The following is a 19,805-nucleotide window of genomic DNA, read 5'->3' as shown; positions in this document are numbered from 1 at the left end:
GCACTTGAACTCGAGGGGTACCAATATCCTGGCAGCGAGGTTTGCTAAGGCTATTGGGGAGAGTTTAAACTAGAATTGCTGGGGGTAGGAACCAAACTGAAGAGACGGAACAAGGAGCGGTTGCCTCACAAATAAAGAAAGCTTACAGACCATGTGAGAGGGAGGATAGGCGGGTGATAGAGAAAGGATACGCTCAGACTGATGGTTTGAGATGTGTCTATTTTAATGCAAGGAGTATCATGAACAAAGCAGATGAGCTTAGAGTGTGTATCAGTACTTGGAGCTATGATATTGTGGCCATTACAAAGACTTGGATGGCTCAGGGGCAGGAATGGCTACTTAGAGTGCTACTTTAGATGTTTCAGAAAGGACAGGGAGGGAGGCAAAAGAGGTGGGGTGTGGCACTACTGATCAGAGATAGTGTCATGGCTGTAGAAGAGGAGGTCATGGAGGGATTGTCTCCTGAGTCTCTGTGGGTGGAAGTTAGGAAGAGGAATGGGTCAATAACTCTACTGGATGTTTTTTATAGACTACCCAATAATAACAGGGACATCGAGGAGCAGATCGGGAGCCACATTCTGGAAAGGGTTGTCTTGGTGAGAGATTTTAATTTCCCTCATATTGACTGGCATCTCCTTGGAGCAAGGGGTTTAGATGGGGTGGAGTTTGTTAGGTGTGTTTAGGAAGGTTTCCTGAGGTAATATGTAGATAAGCCTACAAGAGGAGAGGCTGTACTTGAACTGGTACTGGGAAATTAACCTGTTCAGGTGTCAGGACTCTCAGTGGGAGAGCACTTTGGAGACAATGATTACAATTCTACCTCCTTTACCATAGCATTGGAGAGGGATAGAAAACAGACAAGTTAGGAAAGCGTTTAATTGGAGTAAGGAGAAATATGAAACTATCAGGCAGGAGCTTGAAACCATAAATTGGGAACAGATGTTCTTAGGGAAATATACAGCAAAAATGTGGCAAATGTTCAGGGGATATTTGCGTGGTGTTCTGCATAGGTACGTTCCAATGAGACAGAAAGGATGGTAGGGTACAGGAACCATGGTGTACAAAGGCTGTTGAAAATCTAGTTAAGAAGAAAGAAAAGCTTACGAAAGAGTCAAAAAACTAGGTAATAATAGAGATCTAGAAAATTATAAGGCTAGCAGAAAGGAGCTTAAGAATGAAATAGGAGACCCAGAAGGGGCTATGAGAAGCCCTTGGCAAGCAGGATTAAGGAAAACCCCAAGGCATTCTAGAAGTATGTGAAGAACAAGAGGATAAGACGTGACAGAACAGGACCATGCAAGTGTGACAGTGGAAAGTGTATATGGGACCGGAGGAGGTAGCAGAGGCATTTAATGAATACTTTGCTTCAGTATTGACTACAGAAAAGGAACTTGGTGATTGTAGGGATGAGGACGGGAAAGGTTCTGGATGATTGGAGGGTTGCTGATGTTGTTCCCCTATTCAAAAAAGGGAGTAGAAATAGCCCAGGGAATTATAGACCAGTGAGTCTTACTTCAGTGGTTGGTAAATTGATGGAGAAGATCCTGAGAGGCAGGATTTATGAACATTTGGAGAGGCAGGATTTATGAACATTTGGAGGCATAATATGATTAGGAATAATCAGCAAGGCTTGTCAAAGACAGATCATCCCTTACGAGCCTGATTGAATTTTTTGAGGATGTGACTAAACACATTGATGGAGGAGCAGTAGATGTAGTGTATATGGATTTCAGCAAGGCATTTGATAAGGTACCCCATGCAAGGCTTATTGAGAAAGTAAGACAGCATGGGATTCAAGGGACCTTGCTTTGTGGATCCAGAACTGGTTTGCCCACAGAAGGCAAAGAGTGGTTGTAGATGGGTCATATTCTGCATGGAGGGCGGTGACCAGTGGTGTGCCTCAGGGATCTGCTCTGGGACCCTTTCTCTTTGTGATTTTTATAAATGACCTAGATGAGGAAGAGGAGGGACAGGTTAGTAAATTTGCTGATGACAAAGGTTGAGGGTGTTGTGGATAGTGTGGAGGGCTGTCAGAGGTTACAGTGGGACATCAATAGGATGCAAAACTGGGCTGAGAAGTGGCAGGTGGAGTTCAACCCAGGTAAGTGTGAAGTGGTTCATTTTGGTAGGTCAAATATGATGGCAAAATATAGTATTAGTGGTAAGACTCTTGGCAGCGTGGAGGATCAGAGGGATCTTGGGGTCCGAGTCCATAGGACACTCAAAGCTGCTGCACAGGTTGACTATGTGTTTAAGACATACAGTGCATTGGCCTTCATCAACCGTGGGATTGAGCTTAAGAGCAAAGAGGTAATGTTACAGCTATACAGAACCCTGGTCAGGCCCCACTTGGAGTACTGTGCTCAGTTCTAACCACCTCTCTACAGGAAGAATGTGGAAACTATAGAAATGGTGCAGAGGAGATTTAGAAGGATGTTGCCTAAATTGGGAAGTATGCCTTATGAGAACAGGTTGAGTGAACTCGGCCTCTTCTCCTTGGAGCAGCGGAGGATGAGAAGTGACCTGATAGAGGTGTAGAAGATGATGAGAGGCAATGATCGTGTGGAAAGTCAGAGGCTTTTTCCCAGAACTGAAATGGCTAATACGAGAGGGCACAGTTTTAAGATGCTTGGAAGTGGTGTTCGTCCATCGTCGATGTTGACAAGGGCCTCAACACCATTATGATGGTGTCAAGACTAGCACATGATTTGGATTTAAGTGAGGGAGAGTTGCGTAGCGTCAGCCTCACTCTCTCCTCCCAAATCCCATCTGGATCCAGTGGCAAGACAGAGTCAAGACGGCTGGAGATGGGACGAGGCGCAGTGGATGACCAGGATGTCTTCTGTGTCTTGTCCTGCTCCACACATTCCACGACGCTTGCAGAGACCACCTTCTAGACCACTGGACCTTCCATTGGTCTCATCCGCTCAATCCGCCAGAGTCTGACTTCATATGCTGGGATAGACAACTCCCTATCTCACTGAGGATTTGAGACCCGTCGGCTATCCTCACCTGGGTTAGCCGGTTTGTCCAAGCCGTTGCCCGCGATGTGGCCGCTGTCGCATGCAAACAGCTATGGGGAGCCACAGGAGAGAGCTGAGTAGGTACAGAGGCGATGTTAGGGCTAAGTCTTTTTATACAAAGAGTTCTGAGTGCGTGAAATGGGTTGCCGGCAACGGTGGTGGAGGTAGATACGATAAGGTCTTTTAAGAGATTCCAGGATAGGTACATGGAGCTTGGAAAAATAAAGGGCTATGGGTAACGCTTGGTAATTTCTAAAGTAAGTACATGTTCGGCACAGCATTGTGGACCAAAGGGCCTGTATCGTGCTGTGGGCTTTCTATGTTTTTCTACGTTTTCTAAAAGGCACAAGCATCACCACCACACAGAAGAAATTTAGCACAATAGCAATTTAATTTCCAAATGAAGCATACTAAACATTATATGCTAATGATTTTTTTTAATGGAGCAGCTGTATGTTTAACTGAGTATTAGACAGAGCACTCCTATTTATTCATCAGGGCAGAGATTAACCAAATTGAAGCCTCCCATTTACCTTTAGCAAGCAAAGGCATGAATATTCAAGTTGCTAACTTGTACAGAATTGGTTGACAACCTTTGTAAAAACGGTCAGCACTATCATCATACTTTACCTATCTGTTCCTCTATCCCCTAGATATGACTTGTGCTGCTGTTTGAAGTTATAATAAAAATAGAAATGGTAGAATGGCTCCCTGGAGCTTGCTTGATTCCTTTCATCTTCAGATATCAACTAAAGTCACTAGTAGAGCTCCTTTTGCTTTGACCTCCAATTCTAGGCAGTTAATGTTGTTCCCTGCCCTTCACCGATGATTGTTTGATTACAATACGACCTGTTGCTTTCCAAATTCTCAGCACAAGCAGCAATACTTACTTCCAGTCACGGGAAATGAAGTACTGCAGCTCCAGTAGGCGATGCTCACACTCCTCCACCATCTTTTCTGTGTACAGGTGCTCCATGAGACATGAGAGGATCCTGCCAGTAGAAAATGGAGTAAACATCAACAGCTTAAAACTTGCTGCCCAATTTATTTCCTGAATGGTCTCTGGTAAAGTATCAAGGTGAGCAACCTTTCCTCAGAAAATTCTATGTCACAAGAGTAAAGTTTATTTACAATCAAATCCTATTACTATGTTAATTTGTTCAAGTGCCCAGTAGCTTTTCAATTTAGCAATGAGCATTCTCCCTTCTTAATATAACTTTGTAGTTCAATACTGTTGTTTAGGATTTTAGAAAAGATAGCTTTTTTACCTGAATCCAAAGTCATCTTCGTCAACATACATAATTTTCACTGGCAGCTATTGCAAAGCAAAAAGGATGCATAATCTAACAAATTAATAGTGTGGCTGCAGTCATGTAATTAAGTCAGAAATCAAATGGGACTGAATTTGCACAGCTTGATATTGCATCTCATGATGGCATTCCTACCTACATGAAGACTGTTATAACAGTCAGGCATAATCTGAAAAGTGGAAAGAAACAACCACCACAGTGTTACATCATGAATATCGAAAACTAGTGAGCATCTAACCACCACTTCCTCGACATACAATGACGTTACCTGCAAATCTGCCACCCTTTTAACACCATGGAGGAGTGGTCATTGTCCAGAAGCTGCAAATAAGTAAGGTAGATATTTTGTCACAACTAACTCATCCCTGACAATCCTCCAGGTTTTCACTCATTACAAACTATTAGCCAGGAATGTGGTGGAATTCTCTCCACTTGCCCGATGAGCGCAGTGACATGAACATAAGCTTAGTACCATTCAAAACAAAGTAGTCTCTCATAAGCATGCACTCCCTCCATTAAAAAAACTCATTTGAATTGCAATGTATGATGTCTACAAAATTCACAGCGTACAGATGGAGTCTACTCCAACTGCAGCATCCACTACTGACTCCCATGCCTGTAACCTTCATAATCAAATGGAAGACCAGCAAGTGTCGTCGGTACCCAACTCCAAACCATAAACAACTGACCTGGAATATTTTACTCTCCTTTGGCCAGCACGTCCACAGAGAATCAAGTCAGTTCATTGTTTAGTATCCACCCCTGCACACTGAAATTTGGAATCAGCACAGAACCACAGATTGAAAGCATCAGGCCCCCTTTACTGCCACTGGACTCACTGAATCCACTGGTGAAGCAGTGACTACTGAATGTGATGGCCATGGCTGGTAACCCTTTTAAAAAGGGGTTCATCAACCTTTGATTAATGAGAAAAAAAATCTGCACAAGTTTGTTCCACATTACAATATTTTAAATTAATCTCTAGTACTTTGAAGTGTTTTTGGTGTTAAATCTAGTTTTGAAAAGTGGCAACATTTTATTCTCTGTTAGAAGATAATCAGTGCTTTTTGGGATTAGGGCTGAGGCAGAAAGTCAAATCCCATAACACTGCTCCTTCAGGGTCACACTGACTTCTCTAACTTCCGTTAATGCCCCACCTCCCCTTCGTACCCCATCTGTTATTATTATTATATATAATTTTTTTCTTTCTCTTTTTCTCCCTCTGTCTCTCTCACTATACTCCTTGCCCATCCTCTGGGCTCCCTACTCCCCCTTTCCTTCTCCCTGGTCCTCCAGACCCATGATCCTCTCATATCCCTTTTGCCAATCAACTGTCCAGCTCTTAGCTTCATCCCTCCCCCTCCTGTCTTCTCCTATCGTTTCGGATCTCCCCCTCCCACTTACAAATCTCTTACTAACTCTTCCTTCAGTTAGTCCTGACAAAGGGTCTTGACCCCGAAACGTCGACTGTACCTCTTCCTATAGATGCTGCCTGGCCTGCTGCGTTCACCAGCATTTTTTATGTGTGTTGCCTGAAATTCCAGCATCTGCAGATTTCCTCGTGTTTGCGTCCTTCAGGGTTACCTAGCCCAAATCCTGGAAGTCCCTACCTAACATCACTATGAGACTAGTTCATGGTACAACATCATCACATTTCTAAGATCAGTTAAGGATGGGCAGTAAACATTGGCTTTGCCAGTTCATGCAGTTCCACCACATGTAAGTAAACCAAATCTGAACTCCAATACCATTATCTCAGCTTTGTTTTGAGGACCTCTTCAAGAGGCATGTCCTCAAGGAGGTGGCATCCATCATTAAGGACCCTCACCATCTGGGAGATGCCCTCTTTTCCTTAGTACCATCACAGAGGAGGTACAGGAGACTAAAGACTAATGACTCTCTGTCATCAACTGTCATACAGTTCACAAATCCATGAATACTACTCATTATTCCTTTTTTGCACTGATTATTTATTGTAATTTATGATTTTGTGTCTTTACACTGTACTGCTGCTACAAAAACAACACATTTCATGTTCTGTAAGACAGTAAAACTTCTAGATATACCATGAAGAGCATTCTAACTGGCTGCATTGCCATCAGTGTAAACTCAGCCAGCTCCATCAAGGACATCTTCAAAAAGCAATGCCTCAAAAAAGGCAGCATCCATCATGAAGGACCCCCACTACCCAGACTTTGTCCTCTTCTCATTACTACCATCAGGGAGGAAGTATAGGACCCCATAGACACACAATCAATTCCCCTCCACCACTGATTGTTGAATGGTCATTGAATCCATGAACACTGCCTCAGTATTTTGTTCTCTTTCTGCACTACTTATTTTTTAATATATATTTCTTCTTGTAATTTATGGTATATTTTATGTACTGCACTATACTGCTGCCACAAAACAACAAATTCCATCTCATATAGTACATCGGTGATAATAAACCTGTTATGGTATAAATCACTGCGTGCAGTTTTCCTTCCTGTGAGCAACAACTTTACTATGGGCTATTCCGGAATATCTGCTGAACTCTTCCAATTCAATAGCTCCTTCTTCTAGAACAGTGGTCCCCAACCTTTTTTGCAACGTAGACCGGTTTATTATTGACAATATTCTTGCGGACCGGCCGACCCGGGGGGCGGGGGGGGGGGGTTCAAGTAGGGTTAAACTCACCTCAACATGTCTTTTCCAGTTAGGGTTGCCAACTTTCTCACTCCCAAATAAGGGATAAAAGTAGCAGTCAAATCCCGGGACACTTTACCCCAGGAAAGACTACCATGACCATGAAGCCTTGCGCGGGCACCTGTGTGCGCATGCGCGTACATGCCGATTCTTTTCCCCCCACAAATCGGTTTTGCCTTCATCTTCCTGACTACACTGTACATACATTATTTCTACTTTATACAGGCTGTGTATTTATCTATATCATTCCTGCTTTTACTATATGCCAGTGTTATTTATTTTAGGTTTTATGTGTTATTTGGTATGATTTGGTAGGTCATCTTTTGTGTCTGGGAACGCTCAAAAATTTTTCCCATATAAATTAATGGTAATTGCTTCTTCGCTTCACGCCATTTCGGCACGAAAGGTTTCATAGGAACGCTCTATCTTAGCGGGGGAAATACAGGACAAACCAATTTAGCCCAATATACGGGATGTCCCGGCAAATACGGGACAGTTGGCAACCCTATGTTCAAGTTCAACAGTGCGTGACAGGGAATGAGGAAAGGTGCAGCTGACTCATATCGTTTCCTCACGGCCTGGTAGCAGATGCTTTGCGGCCCGGTGGTTGGGGACCGCTGTTCTAGAAAATCGCAATCTCTGGTCACATCAGTCCGTGGTCTGCATAGGACCAGATCACGCATCCTGGTGCTACCAGTGTTAAAGTCAAATAACACCCCCTCTCCTTCCCTTCACACTCCACAACCACAACAACCTATTATTTCAACTTTTCTGGCAATGTATGAAATGCCAGTTCCCTTCATTACAGAAGAATATTGGAATAAAATTCAAGGTTGAACAAAACATGAGTTGATTTTAGTTGGCTGTCTTGGAAACTGAACAACATCCACTATATGGAAAAACAACTTCAGAATTTCAAACTCTAGTTCAAAAGTCTAAAGTAACAACATACTGCTTCCTTCCAAATGTTAAGAATGTTTCAGGTTTATGCACACACACAGTATTCCTGCAAAGAATATAACCAAACTCACCAGGTATGTTCACCTATGCATAAACACATCCATTCAACTGCTAGAATCACAGCTGATGTTTTCACCATCAGTACCAGGTAATCATCAGTATGACCCAAAGAGAGATGAGCATTACTTGGAGATGGTCCGGAGATAGGAAAGTATTAGGGTTACAATTAGTATCCATGTTGCCATCACTCCATTCAAAGTCATTGCACAAATAACAGGTCAGTAACCTTACAGCAAGTAAACTTTCTTAGTTACACAAAACAGACCGCTGGGTTCAAGAAGTATTCCCAAATCCAGGATAATTTTGGAAATAAATAACAGGTTTCTCCTCCATCTGAATTTGAGACTAGCTACAGCCCACCTTTCTTGCAGAAGTTTCTCACTGTCAAGGGCCTCCTAACTCATCTGATCATCGCCCCCAATAATCTACAGTGCATAAAACATTACAGCACAGTACAGGCTCTTCAGCCCACAATGTTATAACTGCCAACACTTCCCTCATCATTTCCAACCAATTTTTTACTCTCCCTCACCTCTGAGCATCTGAATTCCTCCCAGCCCCACCTCTCCCCCTTTTTGCCTCCCAAACTCACATCATGATAATAAAAGTTTTCAAAGAAATGTTGTTGTAGGAAATGTGAATGCAAAGACTATGTAATACATTCTAATTATTTTCCTGATTGTTTTTAGTATATTGGATCCCCAAAGGGAACTTCTCCACTTTTCCATAAACCAATAGTAGTACTAGATTCTGTCTGCCTGAATAAACAACACAGCGGACCATTATCAAATTATATTTGAAATGGCCAATCCATCATGTGAAGTGGAGTCAAAATCTGATTCCCTGCCTTCCTAGCTACTCTGTTGACTATACAGATGTATTTCCTTTCTACTAAGACTCACCTCTGAGTTTGCCTTGTCATTATTTGTAAAAGTAATTGTGCAGTACCGTACAAGTCTACAGATCAATGTGCGGTATACACAAACATGCAAGACATGTTCCATACTGCATTGTTGGATGCAGCAGTTTAATTCTTAGGCTGTTTGTTATTTTCTCTGCAGTTTAATAATTGTCTGCTTGTATTTTATATAATTATTTATATACAAGTAACTGCTTACTATGCTTCCTAGTGCTAACAGTATGTACTGTATATACAGTTGTTCAGTGTGTTCCCATTTACACCCATATGATTCTGGAAGCTTCTCTTGTTGCTGCATTGTTTGAGTAAGCGCTTTTATTTGACTCTTATTTACAAATTTGAATGGAATTTTCCTTTTTGATGGGTGCAAAAGAGCTGACCACGAGCCCAGTGCCATCTTAATCTCTGTATTTAAGCCTTCTGCTACTAGTTTCTCCTCCTGTTACTATTCATTTCAATGTCTCTATGTTCTATTAATGCTGAATAAAATGATCATGAAGCAACAAGTTTGGTGCCTCTTTCCTGACTTCTGGATTAAAACATCAGAATTCAACAACATTGTGTTACTAACGATTGATAATTGGCTGAAGTTCTAAAATCGGAAATCTTCATCCCAAACAATTTTATCTCCTAAAAGTCAAAGATTTAAGTAAACCTCTTAAAACATTCAATATTCTAGGCCTGATACATCTGGTGAAACAGCAAAACATTAAATATTTTCAAAACCTGTTTAAATGGTTTGTTCATTAAGTGGGCTAGAGGCAAAATTAGATTTACTGCCTGGCCATCTTCTCCTTTAGGAGAAGTACTATAATTATGAAGGTCCTTTGGAAGCTAATTGCTTTGACTCAGAGAAAGGTAATCCCCATTTACTGCCAGTATAAAATTAATCCTCTATCTACCTTGGGAAATGGCTGAATTGCGAAAGTCAGAGAAACACAGCAGGAAATATCCAACTTACTACCTCTTCTTAATGCGTGTTGCTTGAATTTCCAGCATCTGCAGAATTCCTGTTGTTTACCTCTTCTTAATGTTTACTTTTCAAGGTATGATATCTACAAGTTCCCCACCATGTTCTATTATTGTTCTCCCACCCCAAGAATGTGGATTGTCCATAGCAGAGATTATCTGTTGATGCAAAGGCTAGGAGATTTCAGGTTCAAGAGACTTGAAACCTGCTTCATCAATTGAGCAGGCAGTCAGAAATTCAGCAGAACGCAAGTGCATCTGCAGAGTTACCCCAGTGCAGAAATCCCCAAAGGTTAACTTGCAGAGCGTTCAATCAGTCCTGAGGAGGTTCACGAGAATGATTCTGGATATAAAAGAGTTAATGTAAAGTACTGTGCAAACGTCTCAGGCACATACATATAGCTAGGGTGCCTAAGACTTTTGCATAGTACTGTATCTGTCAATATAGAATGGAGAGCCTTTGTGTAAATCTGGCAGGAGCAAAGGATGTTGGGAATAGCAAGGGTGGAGCACTGCGGGAGGGGTGTGGGGCAGGTGGCAGAGAAGTAGTACCAGGGATAAGGGCTGGTGTGGGAGCAGATTCACCCAGCCCTGAGACCTCAAGCAAGGTCATTTGATTCCAAACAATCATTACAGAATGTCTCTCTGGTATCCGCGCTCCCTACCCGTTTCTCAACCATGATTCCCCTCTCATTGCCCCCTTCCCGCTCTCAGTCCACAATAGAAACCCATATCAGAATCAGCTATATCATCACTCACATATGTTGTTTTTTTTGCGCAGCAGCACAGTGCAATACATAAAATTACTACAGTACTGTGCAAAAAGATTTATACATGTGCCAAAGACTTTTGCACAATACTATATGATGTGTGCTTGATGGCTTTGGGCCTGTACTTGCTGGAGTTTAGAAGAATGAGGGAGGATCTCATTGAAAGCTATCGAATATTGAAAGGCCTAGATAGACTGAACATGAATATGATGTTTCCAGTAATGGGGAAGCCTAGAACCAGAGGACACAACCTCCAAGTATAATGATGTCCCTATAGAACATAAATAAGAAGGAATTTCTTTAGTCAGAGGGTGGGGAATCCGTGTAATGCATTGACATGGACTGCAGTGGAGGCCATGTCATTGGGTATATTTAAAGTGGAGGTTAATAGGTTCTTGATTATTAAGGGTGACAAATGTTACATCGACTGGCCACACAAAATATTATGAAAGGGAATTTCAATATTTTCTGTTTGTACAATAAATTAGTTGTAGAATTCACTCCTAAAAGCTCTAGCTCTAGTTTTAGGGTTATGCCTTGTGTACTTGATGTTGATTTGAAATTCCGAGTGTTTGTTGCATTCAGATAATGTAGTGAAGTCTAATATCCCCTGCACAAACTTCACGAACACCATTTTGGAACAACAATTTCTGATTCCCTGCACAATGGACAAATACATTCTTACTCTGACTTACATGGGATCTCCATTGCGGATGTGTTTGCAAGCTGTTTGGATGACTGACTCACAGGCTTCATTCAATGCTCGATCAATGCGGTAGTCTGCACCAGGGTCCGTTTCTTGAATTAGGGTCTGAAGCTGGATTTGGAGCAGAAAGGGCTTTAAGGTACACAATCTAGCTAAAATGCCAATCAATAAAGCAGTACAGAGCAATTTATCCTATCCTCTTCTTTGACTCTCCTTTTTACTGCATAACAATCTCAGGAGCTAATACTTCAAGCTATGTATGGTGAATTTACATGTATCAGTGCCCTTCAGACTTTCCAATGAGACAAAACCCTTTGATATCTAGATTGTTTAGTAGAATATACCAATGGTCTCTTGGTCAAAACAATGATATTCAATGCAGTCAAACAGCCACTTACTTCATCGTTCTACTTAGATTAGCCCTTTCCAGAGCTTTATTTTGAAAAAGGAATGAGTCAAGAATGATTATAAAGTAAACACAGAATGAGTTGAACCACTGCTAAAAAAAAAAACATATGCCTCATTACAAGCATGTCCTTTTGGGCTAATACTCATTTGGAGACTCAGCACAGTAACAGGTCCTTCTGGCCCAATGAGCTTACGCCACCCAATTACACCTCTGAGACCAATTAACCTACTAACTCGCAAGTCTTTAGAATTGGGAAGAAACTGGAGCACCCAAAGGGAGAATGTACAAACTCCTTACAGACAGAAGGAATTGAACTGGGGTCGCTGGTGCTATAACAGCTTTACTCTAACCGCTACACTACCGTGCCTCCGCAAGATGATACACCACGTGGAGAGGAATCAGACGTTGGTGTGTCAGAGTTAGTCAGACTTCATTTGTGGTTCTGTTTTTATTTATTTAGAGATACAGTAACAAGTTTTTCTGGCCCAATGAACGAGGCTACCCAATCTACTAACCCGTAGGCCTTTGGAACTTAGGGGCAATCTGGAGGAAACCACGCAGCCACGAGGAGAATATACGAACTCCATACAGAAAGCAGCAGAATTGAACCCAGGTGGCTGGCACTGTAACGGCATTACACTACCCTCGCAACCTTTTGCAAAGTGGTGCCATCCTCTAATATTAAAAAAATCTAAAACTGACAGCTGTGCTGATAGCTTTGCATGGTAAACAATGCAAGCTACCTTTGCATGTGTTTTTTAGGACTGTCCCATGAACCACTTCAGACAATGATCATCTTTACTTCAGAGCTTAAATAGTGTCAAACAATATGATGCAAATCACATATTTATGATACTAATTAACCAGCGATATGCATGCTAAAAAAACAATTTTCCGATCCTTCAAAAATACTTACTGCCTGCTGGCAGTTCTGCCCCAGATTGCCCTTGTCTCCTCGCCCTAGCCTCATCAAGCAGTGTAACGTCCGTCCTTTTCGGTGCAACCCTGAACAGTGGAGTTCAATCTCAGTGCGACAATGAAGAACTATCTCTGGGCTTAGTGAGAAATCTTCCATCAGCATTCTACGATAATCCAGCATCTCGCCTTGGCAGTCACCGCTCACCTGTCGACCTGCCAGTAGGAGAGGGAACATCAGCATTTCACACTTGACAAAAGAAAATGCAGAGTAAAACCCAACACAAATCAAATGCTGTGGATAAGTTCACTATTGCCAATTCTGTAACCAGAGTGCATACCCACACTAAATTCTTAGAATTCATCAACAATTTGAACATTTCATTGCAAGACGCAGAATTTTGGCAATATCTCCATTATTCAAACAATAAAGTGGAAATAAGGAATTAGAGGAATTAATTAGAGATGGAAACATTGATGAAAATTTTGAAGCACAAACTCATTGTTAGCCATCTGCCTGATATGAACATTAATATATATATTTTTTTTCAATATCCCATTTTTTGTTCAGATGTACAAGCAACAAAAAAATCTTTTCTCAGTACGAACCTACAGCTGCTCCACATTTTTATTTCATTTCACTGACCTCAATCAAACTCAGTATAAGACCTCCCACAAATATTAAAAGGATTATTGATATAGGTCATTTACCTCCCAAGGCTCCCCCACCACTTAATAAGATTATGACTTATCCATAACTCCGTACAGCCAGACTTGCCTTCTGATCCTTAATCCTTTGCTTAATTGAAGAAAATCCAACCTCTATTTAAAAATCAACTATCATTTGGCTTTTGTTAACTTTTCCAAACATCTAGTACTGACTCCATGGACAAGGGGTAGTTTAAACACGTTATTTTATAAGTAGACGCCTATTTTAAAGACTTCATGGTGTATCACAGTGTGTAATGAAACAATGTTGGAAATATTGAATATTAATATGAAGGCTGCAAAGGAAACATAACATTTATTAAATGTATTTAAGATGACAAGATCACAAAGCAAAACACTTTGGTCAAATCAAAAATAAGACAAACACTCCACTGGAGGAACTCAGCAGCTTGAGCTGTGTGTGGGAGGAACAGAGGAATTGTCAATGTTTTGGATCCAAATTGAGTTTACTGTCTTCTTCCTAAGTATTGATAAAAAAAAATACCTTTACCAAAATTGCAGGCATGTAGCATCATATATTCAACCTTTACAAGAAAATAATAAATTAAATATAAATAACTATGATACAGGCCTACATCAAGATAAGCTGCAAAAGATTTGTTGATACTTAATTATGCTTAAAACTTGCAAAGTATGAAAGTCAGGACATTATATTAGATTGTAGTCAGTCAGATCAACTACATTAAATCTACTACGAATGTGACAATGAAGTATGGTGCATGAAACAGCACTAAGGGCCAGAAGGAACAAAAGAAATGAAACATTCAAATTAGCTTTGTTGCTAATTCAGGTGATCAGTTCTGGGTAATTACCATAAGGTAACATAAGTTCAATCTCTAAAGGCTGATTTATACTTCTGTGTACTTGCACCTGCTGTAGCCTATACAAGTGGCCTCCACTGTTGTGAGCATTTATACTTGTGCATTGGTGTGCCTGCAATTCACCTCCAAAATGCTAGCTGGCAATGGAGTTTCTATGCCACTGTGTTGAGTTTCTTCGTGTTGAAACTGAACACGAAGAAACTCAAACTTCAAACAATGGCAACTGAAACTGAAAGAGGATGAATTTTCTGTGTTTGTCCGGCCACTGAGGGACATGGACGAGGAAATGTATTTCAAATATTTTTGGATGTCGACAGGTAGATTTGACGATTTGGTTCCTCGTCTCCAACCATTTATTTCACATCAGTGTACGCACAGTATACTCAGAGACTGGCAATCACCATTTGAGTTTTAGCTTCAGGTGGAAGTCAACAGGCTGTAGCAGCTAGCTACAAACTGGTTCAAGCACAGGGTCCTCCATAATTTCAGAGGTCTGTAAAGCTTTATAGAAAGCATTGCAGCCAGAGTTCCTTCCCTGCCCTTCAGTCGCCCAATGGGAAGCTATTGCAGCGTAGGAGGAAATGCGATGCTACCAAGCGGACCAATCACAGTTGTTTCAGTCTGCGTCACCGCCACACATAGTTACATTTTGGGAGAGGTGCGCGTTAGGCTACAGTGTAGGGTTTGCGGCTACGCCGTATCTACAGTGCACACTTGACACACAAGTATAAATCAGGCTTAAGAAAATAGAAGATAAGGAATAACTCAATCTGCAGAAGAGATAATAGACTATAAATATTTTTAAAAAGAAACCAGCAGGATGGTGCTGATAGTTGATAGCAGATAAGATCAAAGAACAAAACATTCAAGGTAGCGGTATGAGAGTGAATACAAAGAGAAGGAAGTGAACCTGCAGTCAACAGGATATTGCAGAAGGAAGAGAGACCTGCACCACAATTGATCAAAGGGGCAAGCCTATGAGGATAAGGAGATGAATTTGAGTATTTCCTTTGATAAGCGCCACTTCTTTGTATATTAGTACCTTAATGTACAGGCGCGTGGCCAAGTGGTTAATGCGTTCGTCTAGTGATTTGAAGGTGGCTATTTCAAGCCTTGGCTGAGGCAGCGTGTGTGTCCTGGAGCAAGGCACTTAACCCACACATTGCTCTGTGACGACCGGTGCCAAGCTGTATGGGTCCTAATGCCCTTCCCTAGGACAACATTGATTACTATATATATATATATATATATATATAGTACAGGATGTGATCCTAAAAGCAGAAGCATTAATGTAATCAGCACTATAAGGAGTCACGATAACTTTAAGTTCAAAAACCGCAGGCTTCATTCAAAATGAGGGTCAGCTTCACCTTGAAGGCATCTCCAGTTAGGGAAGTAACCGAGCAGTAAGCTGAAAAGGAAGAATTAAAAGCTTCTATTCTATATTTGAGTGGAAAATGGGGCAGCTGGCAGGCTGAAAGATTGGGAATTTATCACACTGGCAGAGAACACGCTTCAAGTTTGGATAAATCTGTCTTGACAACTTACTCTATGTTCAATATTATTCTGGTAAATCTATTTTTCATTCAGTCTAAGGTTAAGTATATCCTTTTATGAATTTGGTGACCAGAAATGTTCTTGGTATTACAGATGTAATCTGATAGGGCCCTTGTAATGCTGTTAATTAATTTAAAGTATGTCCCTTTGATTTATAATCCTCTACATATTTGTCAACTTTTTATTATTCTGCAACTGTAAGATATATAAACTGATTTTAAGCTTCCGTATTTTTTAAATGCTTATAAAGCTACTTAGAGGAAATATCCAAATTAAAGTTGATGGCAAGGGCAGCGAAATTCTGAAAACCATATTTGGTTTCTGTTAGCTTTCTTATCCAGCCTTTAGGTGGCTGAGGTTCTAGCTAGCACAGATTTTGACTACTTCATTATTCTAAGTTCTTGATACAGCCACTTTCCTAAGCCAAAGCACAGAAATGCACTTCTAAATCCAATTGAATATTAGTTTTAAAACTGCATCAGAACCTCAACATAAACAATGGTTCAGACTACTGGCTGAAATACGGATCATAAATTGCATTTATTAACACTTACCCCTGTGCACAGAAGATTCCAAGCAGAGCAGCAAGTAGGAAAGTCGAGCCTCACGGGCACGTGGCAAGTTCTCTGCATTGCACCGATATTTTCGGAGGTCAGCCTTGCAAGCCTTGGCTAGGGAATAACTCACTTTGTAGTCCTGAGCAATCAGCTTCTGTCTCGTTGTAAGTGCCTCACGACACTAAACAGGAAAGCCATAAAACAGCCTTTTATATCTGATACAGAAATTTTAACATCAAAACCTGCAACAGTATGGAGGATGACACCTAAAGTTCAAACATTATGACAAATCGAAATATCAAATAGTTAAAAATGAATTTAAAATATTCATACCAGACACAGCAAGGCCAAAACCAATCTATCCAAAGCCTTCCCTTGCATATTTTTGAAGTCTAGTCAAGCTCTACATCTCAGCTTTTACATTGCTTTTTAATTAGCCTACAGACAGGTGACCTCCTGATGCAGCAGCTCTGATAACAAAAATTCTCCCTTACAGAATTCTCAATTAAGCAAAAAATCCGAGATATAGAATAAAAAATAGCTCTTACGGAACGTAGGTGCCAATTTTTATTTTACTTTCAGCTTGCATCCCTTGGTGCAAGAAAATATAACAGAGTTTCACAACACAGATGGTTCACAGGAAATGCTACACGCAGGGGTTAACACCATAATACAGGGGTTCGTCTGTATTCCTATTCCATCTTCAATAACACAACCATACCCTCAAAGTTTTGTTAAACCCAGTTCCAACTGGTTCCATAACATCATTTCACTGAACCCTTGGTCACCTATTCAATAACTGGTCTGTATGTGTTCATTCCCCCCTGCCCCCAGTAACACCTTTGGAATGTGTCACTGTTAAAAATGTGTTTCCAAAACAGCAGCTGTGACTTAGCAGTGCAACAAGTTTACCGAATACTACTATGGTGTGCAAGCATTAGTCAGAACTGGGAAAGATATTAATACACACTTGCACTTATTGACAAAACCAATATACCTGCAGTAACAAAAATTTTCAAGAATTGTAGATGCCTTGCTTCCGCTCGCGCGTTATTTTTAACTAAAAGATGGCAATGTGTAGGATTCATGCACTTGTAAGATGAAGATCCAAATTCACATCCACCAACTCATCATACTTTCATAAAATAAAACAAATTCAACTGCCAACAAACACCAATGTGAATTTCTCAGCAGTCCTCTCCTCTTGCTCCATAGCAGGCCACAAGTAGTAAAGGAGGAAAAGGCACTGCTGTCTTCAGCAGAATTCATCACCTTTAGATAAGAGGTGTTTGGCACTATCGAAGTCAGCCTTTCCTGATACAAGCTTTGATTAGGTCTTTGAGTACTAGGGACACTGCATAGTGCCCATTGCAAAATATTTCACAAGTCAAACCAGCAGCCTGTTAAAGAACATGGTATTGGGGTTGCAACTAAAAATTCAATGAAAAACACCAACTGCTGGATTTCCAGGTGAGAAAGGCTATGAGCAAAACAAAAGATTTTTATAACATGGCCAAAATGTTAAAGTTAGCACCTGCAGAGCTATAAATACTATGATTATGAAGACACATAGTCCTCTTTTATTGTCATTTAGTAATGCACGCATAAAGAAATGATACATTATTTCCTCCGGTGTGATATCACAAAACATAGGACAGACCAAGACTGAAAAAACTGACAAAACCACATAATTATAACATATAGTTACAACAGTGCAACAATACTATAACTTGATGAAGAAGCCCATGAGCACAGTAAAAGTTCAAAGTTTCTCAAAAGTCCCACATCTCACGCAGACGGGAGAAGGAAGAAAAGCTCTCCCTGCCATGCCGACCACAATCCGACTCTGAGTCATCCGAAAACTTCGAGCTCTGATCAGCTCTCCGACACTGAGTACTAAGCGCCATCTCTGTCCGAACGATTCGACCTCCTTCTCGGTCGCCAAAAGCAGGCAAGAACGGGGATTTTGCGGCCTACCCTCCGAAAGATTCCTGCCCACACAGTAACGACAGCAGAGAACGGGCATTTCAGAAATTACTCCAGATGTTCCAATGTGCTTTCACATCCATCCTCCATCAAATCAGAATTGTCCACGGCCCCTATTTAACAGATACGATATCATTTTTCACCGGAGGGCTGTGCACGCGCAGGCGCGCTGCCATCTTCTCCTACAAGCATTTTTTGATGGTCAAAAAACGCTTTTGTGCTGCTGCTTCTTAGGCACTTGCTTAGGATTGAGGATGACTCCACACTAGTTTTACAGGTTTCTTGCTGACTAATGTGCTCAATACAGAAACTGTATACTCTTCAACAGGTGAGCAGAATGTACATGCGGGGGGTGGGGGGGTAAGAAAATGAGCTGTTATGCAGTCTGCATCATCTATCATTTATACAAAGCTTCTGTATGCTTTCAATAGAAAGACAAAGTTCCCTTGTACCTCCTTTAATGCTCCTCTTTCACAATGAACCACAATAAGCCAGAGATTTCCTGGAATCTGTGTGAATGTTGAATTCTTCAAAGTGTTTTAAGCCTTAAACCTTTTTCTCTACCCAGCTGGTAATCTCTTTCCAAGACAGAATGTGCAATAGAGTGTTTGTCCCAGGAGTCTGGTGTTGGTTATGCAAGTAACATGGCCTGTCCAACAAAGCCAAAAAATACAACAAAGGCTCCAATGCTGGGAACAATGGCATGAAAGAGGGCACAGACATTAGTTTGCTTATCATTTGGAAGATGTTGACTTACAGAGACCAAGGTGCCTGCTGTCGGCAATCCAGGTCTCAAAACATATAGGAGGGCAGGGATCACTGCAGTTCATGAGTTTTGTGCCACATCCAACCTCATGTCATTGAATTACCTTTTTTTCATCAACTGACCACATTGAAGTGGCAAAAGCTGAGAGGTGGAAAGTGGATGGATACTTTAAAGCAGCAGATTCACTAAATAAGTGAAGCATAAAGCATACAGGTTTCAGTAGATCCAAGGCAGAATTGTGAGCACTTCTACAACCAGTTGATCCTCAAGTGTTTGAAAGGAGTGAATTTGTACTGAAGCTCATAAATACTGTGTGAAAGACTTGTTTACAATCTCTTATTTCCTGGCAATCCCTATGAATTGAGGAACATAAGTAACATTGGGTATAATTTTAAAAATGGATTAATGTTGGCATCAGGATAGGAGGGATTATCTGGAGTCTTAACATGTACAATTTACAATAACAATTTCAGGCTGCTCCTTAACCGTGCACTCTAATTCAAGAGTTTTGGAAAAGTGAAGCTTAAGCTTTGCTGATTGTGGATGAACACTGCTAATGACGTCCAGCATCTGAAAGGTGGCACAAAAGCTACATGTAGTAGCTATGTCATTTAACAGATAAATATCAAACAAAACCGATCTGCCTTCCATTTCCTTAAC

The 19,805-nt window shown here is 41.0% G+C and overlaps 1 protein-coding gene across 1 annotated transcript in view; it reads right to left on the bottom strand.

The window, feature by feature from the left end:
* Nucleotides 1–19,805, bottom strand: part of glg1a (golgi glycoprotein 1a) — a 166,281-nt gene that overhangs the window by 51,271 nt on the left and 95,205 nt on the right. The window contains exons 7-10 of the mRNA XM_072279381.1: nucleotides 16,391–16,574; nucleotides 12,731–12,945; nucleotides 11,395–11,516; nucleotides 3,914–4,015 (exon numbers count right to left, since the gene is read on the bottom strand). Coding sequence (XP_072135482.1) covers nucleotides 3,914–4,015; nucleotides 11,395–11,516; nucleotides 12,731–12,945; nucleotides 16,391–16,574 — 623 coding nt within the window. The remainder of the gene's footprint in view (nucleotides 1–3,913; nucleotides 4,016–11,394; nucleotides 11,517–12,730; nucleotides 12,946–16,390; nucleotides 16,575–19,805) is intronic.

This window comes from Mobula birostris, chromosome 15, assembly GCF_030028105.1.
Source record: "Mobula birostris isolate sMobBir1 chromosome 15, sMobBir1.hap1, whole genome shotgun sequence".
NCBI lineage: Eukaryota > Metazoa > Chordata > Chondrichthyes > Myliobatiformes > Myliobatidae > Mobula > Mobula birostris.
Note: the sequence above shows the minus strand (reverse complement) of the source record. Positions and strands in the feature narration are given on the sequence as shown.